General features: G+C 46.6%; 1 protein-coding gene across 1 annotated transcript in view; it reads right to left on the bottom strand.

Annotated features, from left to right (window-relative positions):
• Positions 1-2238: 2238 nt before the first annotated feature.
• Positions 2239-12628, bottom strand: part of LOC146046395 (histamine H3 receptor-like) — a 33227-nt gene continuing 22837 nt past the window's right edge. The window contains exon 4 of the mRNA XM_083165675.1: positions 2239-6725. Coding sequence (XP_083021801.1) covers positions 5835-6725 — 891 coding nt within the window. The 3' untranslated portion in view covers positions 2239-5834. The remainder of the gene's footprint in view (positions 6726-12628) is intronic.

The raw sequence follows: 12628 nt of genomic DNA, 5'->3' as shown, positions 1-12628 counted from the left end.
GGGCAGGTGGCAGGTGGCATGATAATGCAATTATGGGTATGTGGCGGCCAAGATTGTGTCATTGTAGCCACACCTCCCGCTATACAAGGCAGAGACTACCACCATGCCAACTTCAAGCCTGCATTTCACCTGGTTAGCGTCTAATTTGGTAGGTCTGCCGGGCAATGCAAAATGGTCATCTGACAGAGACGTCCCAGGTTGATGCTTCAAACAAGCACAGAAGTCCGGCTATACCCACTGGGCTCCCCCATTAAATGTAGCTGTTCTGTGGTATAATAGTGATCAATAGGGATATCCATCGATGCTGCAACTGTTAATGTCCATCGACTGTCGCAAATTATGTAATGGATTAAAACCAATGGTTTCACCCACCAATGGTCATCCATACTATTTCACTCGCTGTCCCATGATCAAATCAGAACCTGGGGGTGGGGCTTCATAGGTATGTTGGGGGCGGAGCTAGGCGCCATCTCTTGTCACTAACTAGGGAGAAAAAAAACACTGGGTGGTCTCTGTAACAACGATGGTGTAGAACCTGGGGTCCTCGGCCATCGATGGCAAAACAATCTAACCCTGCCATTAATCCATCAATGGTCAACCAAGAATGCCTATAATGTGGCAGAGACACATGTGCGCAGACTCAATTTGGGTACTTGTGAGTTATCCGGGCTGCCGATTTCTAAATCGGGTCGGATCGGGCACATCGCATCGCATCGCATGCGACCATCGGATGCGATGCGATGCGATGACCCGATTTTTCCATAGGAATCAATGTTAAAATGGACTAAGTCCATTTTAACATGGAATTCAATGGGAAAAAGGGGTCCTTTTCATACCCCTACTATCCAAGTGGGCATGGAGTTGGATATAAACCTGTGGCGAGCGTAGCGAGCCACCGAGCCCGAAGCGTGGCGAGCGGACACAGAATACCGTCCCCTCGCGGGGCTCGCTTCGCTCGCCACGCTTCGGGCTCGGTGGCTCGCTACGCTCGCCACAGGTTTATATCCAACTCCATGCCCACTTGGATAGTAGGGGTATGAAAAGGACCCCTTTTTCCCATTGAATTCCATGTTAAAATGGACTCAGTCCATTTTAACATTGATTCCTATTGAAAAATCGGGTCATCGCATCCGATGATCGCATGCGATGCGATGCGATATCGCATACAATCAAAAAATCGGCAGCCCAGATAACTCACAAGTACCTCAATTTGCAGTGTTTGAGATTGCACAGTCAGCGGGAATTTCAGTCGCACCTGCAAATTTTTTGCAGATGCATCCAAATCAAAATTGACCCTGAAGAAGTTTCGCTGAGAGTCGAAATGCGTTATCGTATGATAGCAATGACACAACATCTATGAGCTATATATACCTCTAATGTAAAGAGTGGAGATTTCACATCACATTTATGTGGACTCTGAACAGTATGTTGTGTTAGTAACAAAATCTTTTCATGTCCATTCACTGTACTCATTGGTTTTATATATTTTTTTTTATTAGTTTTGGCCACAATTTGGGTCTGTTGGGTGTGAAGAAGCAATTTCAGAATCTATAGATAATTGCTTGGACAAACGCCAGAGATTTTATATTAAATAATATTTTATATTAGGCCATTGGAAATATGGAGCTTCAAAATACAGTTGGAGCCGCAGAGGGATATTTGTATTTTAAACTGGCCCAATCACTTGAGCGCCCTCACAGTTTTATATATATACTAGTAAGCCCACTCGAAGCAAAAGCTGGGAATGCTAGTCTGCAACCTTCTGTGTTTGTGCATGTGTGAGAAAGAGATGTAGTTTCACTCCCTGCCAGCAGATGGCAGTGTTTCAGAAAATCACGGACACTAGATGCTGTATGCTGACCTGCAGAATCCGTGTCTGAGAGCTTTCTGAAAACCCAGCTGCTGAGCGGAACACCAAGCGCATCCAGGCTGTGACCCGGTGACTCTGAATAATAGCACTCACTGCTGTTAACTTTCATGTATGTGAGGTAAATTTTGCATTAAAAGTGCTTTTATGATTTACTGATTGTGCGGCGTGCGCTCCTCCATTTCTTTAACAAATATATATATATATATATATATATATATATATATATATATATATACACAGTATGTGTATATATAATGTGTGTATATCTATCTATCTATCTATCTATCTATATATGCACATTCAGTCTTCTTTATATTAGTATTCATCAGAATGAATCGACAAAAGTGCAATAAATGAGGTTAAGATATTCTAGAACTTTTTATTGGCTACAATAAACTATGAAAAATATGTATTTATTTCTTATTTACATGATATTATGTGCGATTAATTCTATGCACTAAATATATCATACAGTGTACTCTGGGATTTTATTGACTGATGTACAGTAAACATTATTTTATTCAAGGTCAGGTGGTGGAATCTGGATGCCCAGAACGTGGTCAGATACAAATGCGCGATTGCAGAGTCTGTATCATTATAGATGCAATAAACCTATCAGCCGAAGAGGTCAAACAGCCGCGTCTTATATAAGCATGTACATCCGCTGTAGGGAAATGCAGGTATAGAGCCATGTTTGCTCCTAATATTTCTTGGAGATTTTTGCACATATTTTTTATTGCCCATGTATTCGATACATTAGATGCAAGGTCACTGTCCCTCAGAGCTTACAATCGTAGTGAATATCTACAGGCATATGCTACAGAGGAAGGGGAATAGTGGCGTTGAATTCCATTATCGCTCAACATGTTTTAACTCTAATTAAAAAATTAAGATCAGTGTAATTGTAACAATGGGATGAAAGATTGCACAACACAATCTGTCTCATTTGTGAATAATTATAATTATGCGATAGAAGCCTTAGCCTGGAGTGTTCACGCAGCGGTCACAATACGGTAACCTATAATTGGCCGGTACAGACGGGGAGAAGATGTGATTATCCAACCAGAATCTATCCTGATACACGGACAGTGTGACGCTCTATACTCATTGTCCGACATCAAACCAAAAAGAACTGTATACGGTCTTCCTGATGGCTATAAGTATAATTGTCTTTATATTCAATATATACCTTGTGTTTAATGAATAACAATAGCATCACAAGTACATTTGAAATGGACCAAATCAGGTCAACATTGCACTGTGGGCTTGATTCATGTTTGTAAGAAAAGCAAGTAACTGGGGGCCTAATTCAGAAATGATCGCTGTGAAACGCAGGACTGGCGATTATCGATAAATTGTACATGTGTACGGCTCACAGTACGCATGCGAGAGACTATCGCTGGCCATTCGCAAGTTGATTCACAGGAAGCTGCCGTTTGTGGGTGGTAACTGAAAGTTTTCTGGGAGTGTCTGGGAAAATGAAGGCGTGGTTAGGGGAAGTCATGTGATGTCAGCTCCACCCCTAATCATCCTGATTCTATCGCAGCCGCCGAGTAAGTCCTGGGCTATGCACAGACTGCGCACACTGGGAAATCATTCAATGGTGAGCGGCTGTTATCCGGGAGTGTCAGGTAATACACAGGCGTGGTCAGGTGTGTGAGGGAAAGTCATGTGACGTCAGCTCCGCCCCCGATCAGCCTGATTCTATCGCATCCGCCGAGTATGTCCTGGGCTACGCACAGATTGGGGAATCATTTGATGGTGACCAGCTTGTGTATGGATTTGCAGCAAATCACAGGGCTGCTATATTTTTACAAGCCTTTTGCAGTCTTGCATGGGGCGGGATGTCGCTCTAGCGGCGTGGGGGCTCCCTGATCACAGATCTCCGAAAATTACCACTTGTCCGATCAGGTCTCAATCAAGGGAAGCAACTACATTTATATTGTTTCTGTGCCGAGTAAATACCATCTGCTTTTGCATGTAGCCCACAGATGTTAGCTTAATTTTTACACTGCAGTTTAGATACACCCCACCCAAATCTAACTCTCTCATCACATGTTGTCTAACCCCCTACAGTGCAGCATGGTTTTGCCCAGTTTGTGTTGCTTTGCTATCAAACATGAAGCAGGCCCTGTTTGCATGCAGGGCCATCCTTTGAGGCATATTTATCAAAACACATTTGCAGGAAATCTCCCAGAAACATCCACAAGTACTAACGATCCCATGAATGTATGTGTAGACACTGTAGCCTATGAGAGAGGGATCTGTAAGGTCCCCCTGGCAATGGTAGCTTGCACATGCAATGTTGCAATATCTTTGTAGCCGCAGGCTCTTCATAGCCCGTAATCTCTTTCAGCGTCCCATGAATGAACATTGCCTGCGTGAGAAGCCATGTAACAGCTTTTGCTGAATGACGATGACCACGGCGTGGAAGCACCTGCAATCAATGTGTAGCCCTCATTTACGTAAGTGTTCCTTTTATTTAGCTATTTGGTCCCAGCCACAGGCAAGGTGGAGAAATGCTTGGAAGTGGCCGGCTAGAGCTGCTCACACAATGCATTTGCTGTTACCCACATGTCATAACCCCTACTGTATATTTAAGGCATTTGGGGTTTCCAGGTGACTGTGTGCTCCAGTGTTTGGCAATCCTACTGGAAGGGGAGAGGGGGGGTGGGGCGGCTGTGGGAGGGGGTTATAAAGGTGGCTATAGATCTAATGCAACTACCTAGTTCTGTGAACGCCCCCGCCACCCCCCCCCCCCCCCCAATTAGGTCAACATTCAATAACTCGATCCCATATGGTCTTTAGGTCGACACAGTCAAGATGTCAACATGTTTGGCTGACACAAGGATTCTGGATAAAATTTAATAGAATGAGCGATTCAGAAAGTGAGAGATTTGGTAAGAAATCTCCAGGTTTTTTTTAAAGCGGCAATAATTTACACTGCAAAACCAGTTTGATTTTGCAGTGTAAATGATTGCCGCTTTTTAAAAAAATGGAGATTTCTTACCAAATCTCTCACTTTTTGAATCTCTGAATCTCTGAATCACCCTCTTTTTCCAACTTTTTATTTTTTTACCCTCCACGTGGACTACGATTGGAAACAGTAACTGAGCGAAGCAAGATATGTGAGCTCTACACTAATAGGGGTTACCTGTGGCTAAAGAAAATTGTTGAACATTGTTGTGTCGGCAATTACAATGTTGACATTTTTTCTGTCAATCTTTTGTACCTGTAAAAATTTTTCATGCATCAACATTTTTCCATGATGACTTAATGACCCTATCAACCTTTAGACCCAATTGACCTATACCACTTCCACCATACGCCATCAGCCCAGTGCCTGTTGATGTAATTAGGTTCAGTCCAATGATCCATTTGTGGGTGCAAGATTAAATATCTATCTTCAGTTCCAATTCACTTACAGTTTACTGTGCAGTCAGCACAATGTAATGTCTTTATTTTGTAATGCTAATAAGCCCATTGTGTCCCCATCAGCCCTCTTCTATATGTATATATATATATAACATTCTTAAGTAGGGAAGGAAATACAAAATATACTCCAAGTGTACCCGACACGTTGAAAAAAAAAGAAAAAAAAAAGCTTCTGTTCTCTCTGAGCCCAGATTTGTAAAGTGTTATTTGTACAGTCTACGGGCCAGATGTATCAAGCTTCAAAAGTGATAAAATGTAGAGTGATAAATAACCAACCAATCAGCTCATAACTGCCATGTTACAGGCTGGGTTTTAAAATGACAGGTAGGAGCTGATTGGCTGGTTGTTTATTACTCTCCCTTTTATGACACAAATGATTCCTGGGGATTTCCCATTAATCCATCATTAGTTCCCCTATCGCTGCATTGTCCGATCATGTAAACAGAATAGACGTGAAGACGTTTCCATAGCCCAAGGTTTTGCCGCCATCTGGCCAAGGAAGAGGGCAGAGCGGGCACGTCTAGCAGGTTTACATATAAATATGGGGATGGATTTTCACCTTTCCTGGACAAAGAAGCTTCATAAAGGCTTTCCGGAAACTCATATGGCAGAGTGGGTAAAGTATAGGGTTAATGGCTGAATTTAACCAGAGAAGCCAGAAGGAGATCTCGTAGAGATAATGCTGGACACAGCGCCCATGGCAAGCCGCCCGAATGATCATTAACAGGGTGTAAGGTGCCCAGCAAAGGCCAAACACACATACAATAATGGCTAAGGATTTTGCCACCCTCTTGTCTCTTGATAGCCTAAACCGGTTGGCAATGCTGCTGGCCATATCCGTCCGGACATTGCTACAAGCGTTTTCTACGGCCTTGTAAAAGCAGTCTTGATGTTTCCTGGCCTGGACCTCGACTTGCAGAGGTGGAAGGTCTTGGCTTATGTTGAAGTCCAAGGTGTGATCCTTGATCCTCTGTGTCCGTTGGCCTGTAGGACAGGTTTCTATAGAAGTCAAGCAGGTTGTTTGTTTTTTAGCGTCGGCTTGAGGCTTCTCAGCTGGCTTAACGAAGAAGATCAAATGTTTTTTCCTCCTCCTCTGGAAGCTCATCTCGCAGTGCTCCTGTCCTTGGGCCAGCTCCTCGTTCCTCATCATGGTCCTCTTCTTGATGTTAATGTAGATGCTCAGGTTGAAATAGGTGACGCTGATGAAAGGGGTGAAAAACTCTACTGTGGATGCGATCATAAGAAAATACCAGTTGTAGTAAAATTCCACGTAGCATTCCCCGTCAGGCAGGATGGTCGTCCTGGCGATGTATTCCCAGCTGATGATGGCCGGACCATAGAGGAGGAAGGCAGCCACCCAGACGGTCAACATTTTTAAGACGGCGTTTCTGGTCATTCCTTTTTGTGCTCTGTAGGATACCTAGTGCATGAAAACAAAAAGTGATATAAGGCAGGTTATATGCCCGTTACTATGCATTACAACAGAGTCATAACTGAGAATAACGGGTCAAATGGTAAAATAATTACTCCCCTCCACCACCACCCCCTTCCCCCCTATGAAATAATACTCTAAGAGGAAATTTACTAAGATGGGAGCTCTATTTCACATTGGATGTTGCTATGGAGCCTGTTTATCAGTTAGCTTAAGGTAAACTCCTTTGAAAACCATTGTTGCTTATTGACGCATATCGTAACTATATAGGATGGGTTGGGAATGATATTCTGGTGGTGGTCACCCCAATGGCCACAATACAGGCAGCGGAATCCAGACGGTCAAAATCACAACAAATTTTGGTAAGTATTCTCTCCTGCAGCTTAACCTTAGCCGTAACCTTAACCTCCCCCATCCTCCAGCCTAACTCCCCTCTCTATCAGCCTAACCCTAACCTCCCCCTCCCACAGAATAACCCTAACATCTCCCCTCGCAAAGACTAACCCAAACATCTCCCCTCCCACAGACTAACCCTAACCTTCCCCCTCTCACAGACTAACCCTAACCTCCCCCTCTCACAGACTAACCCTAACCTCCCCTCCCACAGACTAACCCTAACCTCCCACTTCCCATATACTAACCTTTACCTTCCCCCTCTCACAGACTAATCCTAATCTCCCCCCTCCCACAGACTAACCCTAACCTCCCCCTCCCACACACTAATTTTAACCTCCCCTCCCACAGCCTAACCCTAACATCTCCCCTCCCACAGACTAACTCTAACCTTCCCCCTCTCACAGACTAACCCTAACCTCCCCCCTCCCATATACTAACCCTAACCTTCCCCCTCCCACAGACTAACCCTAACCTCCCCCCTCCCATATACTAACCCTAACCTTCCCCCTCCCACAGGCTAACCCTAACATCTCTACTCCCGCAGCCTAACCCTAACACAGACTATCCCTAATCTCCCCCCTTCCACAGACTAACCCTAACCTCCCCCTCCCACAGGCTAACCCTAACATCTCCACTCCCGCAGCCTAAACCTAACATCTCCCCTCCCGCAGCCTAAACCTAACATCTCCCCTCCCGCAGCCTAATCCTAACATCTCCACTCCCGCAGCCTAAACCTAACATCTCCCCTCCCGCAGCCTAAACCTAACATCTCCCCTCCCGCAGCCTAAACCTAACATCTCCCCTCCCGCAGCCTAAACCTAACACCTCCCCTTCTGCAGCTTAACTCACTCCTCCAGCAGCCTAACCTTATCCTTCTGCAATCTAACCTAACTTCCCCCCTCTGGCAGTTTAACTCACCCCTCCCACAGCCTAAATCTAACATCTCTCCTCCCACAGTATAACCCTATGAGTTTGAAGAAACTCAGGAGCCCGAGGTGTGCTCCCTACCACCAGTGCTGTGCCTCAACACGTGCAAAAGGGGCCGTGCGATCGAAGTGGGCTTTCTCCCGAAGGAGAAGGGCCCTGTTTTTCCCCTAACCCCTCTCAACCATAAGGCCGAAGAGGGGAAAATAGGGAACCGTCCTCTTCGCCGAAGCTTAGAGAGACCCTCGTTCCTCAACCCCCGGAAGGGTTAGGACGGTGGGTCCTCCGCACCCGAAGGTTTGGAGAGACCCTCAGTAGACTTCCCTCCGCCTTGCGGCTCGGGGTCGTCCTCAAGGGGACCGAAGCTGTCCCCAAAAGGCGAGAGCTTCGGCACATTGGGGAAATGGAAGGCCCGTAAGGGTCGACCACACTACCCAAAAAAACGTGACAAACTACAGAAAACAGAAAACGTGAAAAGTGCACGAACGTGAGAAGGAAGAGAAATAAATAATAAAGAGGACCCCAGCCAGAAGGCCGGGGTGGGGGTGTGAAAAATTGTCCTACCCCATCCAAAAGGATGAGGTAAGGACGTGAAGCGCTAACCTAGAAGGAAGTGCGCAGTGCTAGTGCCATACTAGTGCATGGTGATTTTGGGATCACCCGTGCATGTTCGGCACCCCCGAGTTTCCCCGGGGGCACAGTGCAGCCTCGGACTCCAAGCAGCCGACCGATCAGCGTCCGACCAAGTGTTTCTCTGCTCCATCATAGGGCACTTTCCAGCCCCTGGCATGGGAAATGGGTACTCCACCGGAGCTTTTCGAAAGACTCCCTTAGGGGTTGCGGCCCCCTCGGAAGAGCAATCTACTCAGTCTCAGTGTTTCTCCGATCCCAAGGTTAAGGTACTAAGCTGGGCCTTTCACGGTCTCCCCATCAGAAGCTACGAACCTCTGGAACAGGAGCCATCTACTCAGTCCCAGCCTTTCTCCGCTCCTTGGGAATGGATACTAGACTGAGCCTTTCGCTGTCTCATCCTTCGGGGGCTACGATCCCCGTCAAGAGAGCCAAACTACTAGGCCCAACCCTATTACTGACCATCGGCATCCGTCGGCATTTTGACCGTCAGGATAGTCACATTGGGATCCTTCCTACATCCAATCAGGACTATCTCAGCACCATTTTAGTGAAGGGGTTAACCTACTGACGTCATTGCTCACCAATTATAAACCCAAGCTGCAGTAAAGTTATAAAGTTTATCGGTATATTATTATGTGTTACTCATACAAACACAGCGATTAGTCTGGGCGGTTATTTCCTAGACCCACAATTCCAGCTAGAACGTTATGTTAATAGAGCTCTCTAAATACCTGCCGTTCTAAATGTTGCTAATATCATTGCACGGTGCTGCTGGCCAATCACAATGCAGAATTTCTTCTAATGCTATAATTTGCTTAACTATAGACCCCGGTGCCGGTTCTGGCAATGGCTGAGCACTTTTAATTATAGATGCTTTTTATAAAGCTATTTAATCCTTAATGTAACGCTGTTTGTAAAATGAGGCTTTACACGCGGCCTTGTGTTCAGGGGGCTTAAATGGCTCACAGCAAATGTCTCCCCTGAGTATATTATAGTAATTACGGGTTTGGATGCATCTGTAAGTGCCGCTGGAATTGGTTCTGGAAAAAGAACTGGAAGGAACTAATTGCGATCTTGATGACGGACTTGTTCCTGACCTATACAAGATGCGTAATATGTAGAGCGATGTAGTCATCTTATATTTGCGTGTTTGATGATATATATATACATTTACAGATTTATTGGTACTTGTTTCCTAGCACGGCGCCCATTGCATACCATACTTAGTGGTGTGCGATGTGTGGGATGAGATATTCACGTGAAATTAACAGGAGTGCTTGTACAGTGAAATATCGCATAGCATTGCATGCCAGCAAATGGCATGCAATGCGATTTTTAATTGTACAAGCACCATGATGGGTGCTTACAATGTTAAATGCACCCCCATTGTCAACGCCACCCACACTATCAACGGCAACCCGAAGCGTGGCGAGGGGCTGCAGTACGTGTCCTCTGACCTTTTCATACCCCCACTATCCATGTCGGCGAGTTGATTTTTGATAGTGTGGCGAGTGGAGCGAGCCACCGAGCCCGAAGTGTGGTGAGCGCAGCGAGCCTCGCGAGGGGACGCGGAATACATGTAAAGTAATCTGTGTCCCCTCCCGGGGCTCGCTGTGCTTGCCACACTTCAGGCTCGGTGGCAGCTGCGCTCGCCACACTATTTAAAATCAACTCCACGCCGACGTGGTTAGTGGGGGTATGAAAAGGTCGGAGGACGCGTACCGCCACCCCTCGCGGGCTCGCCACGCTTCGGGTTGGCGTTGATAGTGGGGGTGGCATTGCCAATGGGGGTGCATTAAACATTAGGTGCTTGTACAATTAAAAATTGAATCGCATCGCATGCCGCTATATTGCATGTGATGCGATGCGATTGTATAAGATGTACTACGATCAAAAGATTGGGCGCTGTGCTAGGAAACAAGTACCGATTTATTTACACATGCAGAAATAGGGGGTAATTCAGTCCTGCTCGCTAGGCTGCGTATATATTTGCAGCCTAGTAAGCAGGTAAATGCTGCTCCACAGAACTCACGCCAGCCTGGCGTTTTCATGGGCGTCACCGTTTGACAAAGAAAAAAATGTCAACATGGTCAAAAGGTCAACAGGAAAAAGGTTGACAAATGTCAACATGAGTTTTTCACAGGGGCCTGGCGCCCATATCTGTTTGCTGGGCAGACTAACAGAGCGCCAGGAGCAGGAGCTGCTCTTCCCCCCAGGCCTGTGAGGTCTATAAGCGGACGCACAGAGATGGTCTGTCTTTTGGTTGCTGAACTGTGGCCCGGAACAGGTGTTTATTTGCTGACACTGGAGCAGGGACGCATTAAAATAAAAAGAGGAAGCCCCATGTGCTGTCTTAGTCCAGTCCCTCACCCCTCTTGCCACCAGAACAATTCACTCTGGACACTAATGTCATAGGAGACCCTAGCGCTGTCCCAGATTCTAGTGTGCATGTGCAGGTCTCCTGGAAAATGGCCGTTGGGGGGGTTAAGCAGCATTGGCATAAAGTGCCAGAAGCAATACTGGCTAAAGGCTGGAACACTGATTCTAGGCTGGTGCAGGCATTGCATTGTATCTGCAATTGTGTTATGCCCGGTACACACCAGGACGATGGTGCTCGTGAGCAGGTCCTCACAGGAACGTACGTGACCCCTGCCCACTACAATGGTCATTTCTGAGATCCTATCTGCAGCAGGTAGGATGTCAGAAAAAGACTGACCGACCGACCCGCGGGGCCGCGCCTTGGATCGGGATCGCATCAAAAGGGCAGCGAAATGGCCCAAAACACGTCCGCTTTACATACAATCGGTCAAGATTACTCCTATATACAAATCAGGGTACTTGTGTAGTTTCATGGCACGTTGGCGTAGTAGTAGTAGTAGTACGTTTATTTATAAGGCGCCGCAAAGTGTCCGCATCGCCGTACATAGCTAACAATAAACAAATTACAAGGTAACGTACAGGGTGTGTTGAAAAATACAGTATGAATAGGGGTATAGCTGGTAGAACTAAAATCAGCATCAGTTCAGAAGTAGGTGTCGAGGAGACTGAAATTGTCGAGGAGACTGAAGATGAAGTAAAGGAAGGGAAGAACAGGACAGGAGCACAGGTGAGGTAAAGAGGTAGGGTGAGTACGTGAGGAAGGAGGACCCTACTCATAAGAGTTAACATGCTAAAAATAGGTGGGTGGACAAACGAAAAACAATAGGATAAGTAGGAACAGAGGGGAACGGAGGCAGGATAGGAGGATCAAAAGAGGTTAGGAGGAGGGATAGGCTAGTCGAAAAAAGTGGGTTTTGAGGGAGCGCTTGAAGGAGGTAAGGGAATCAGAAAGCCTGATGGGTGGCGGGAGGTTGTTCCAGTGCAGGGGGGCAGCGCAAGAGAAGTCTTGGACACGGGAGTGGGAGGAGGTGATTAGGTGAGAGGTCAGTCGGCGGTCAGCGATGGAGCAAAGAGGACGGGAGGGAGTGTGGATAGAGATCGGTGAAGAGAGGTAAGGAGCAGTGGAGGAGGAGAGAGCCTTGTAGGTGGTGGTGAGGAGTTTAAAGAGAACTCGGAAAGGAATGGGGAGCCAGTGAAGAGATAGACAGAGGGGGGAGGCAGAGGTAGAGCGGCGGGAGAGGAAGATGAGCCTAGCAGCAGCGTTAAGAATGGATTGGAGAGGTGCGAGGCGGGTGAGAGGTAGCCCAGAGAGAAGGATGTTGCAGTAGTCAAGGCGGGAGATGACAAGAGAATGAATGAGAATTTTGGTCGCGTCAGTGGAGAGGAATGGTCTGATGCGTGAGATGTTGCGTAGGTGAAAGCGGCAAGACTGTGAGAGAGCACGAATGTGGGGGGTGAAAGAGAGGGAGGAGTCAATGATGTCACCGAGGCAGCGCGTTTGGTCGGTGGAGGTGATCTCGGTTTCACCAATGCTGATGGAGATAGTGGGAGAAGAGGGG

Source organism: Crinia signifera, chromosome 11, assembly GCF_055691185.1.
Source record: "Crinia signifera chromosome 11, ASM5569118v1, whole genome shotgun sequence".
Lineage (NCBI taxonomy): Eukaryota > Metazoa > Chordata > Amphibia > Anura > Myobatrachidae > Crinia > Crinia signifera.
Note: the sequence above shows the minus strand (reverse complement) of the source record. Positions and strands in the feature narration are given on the sequence as shown.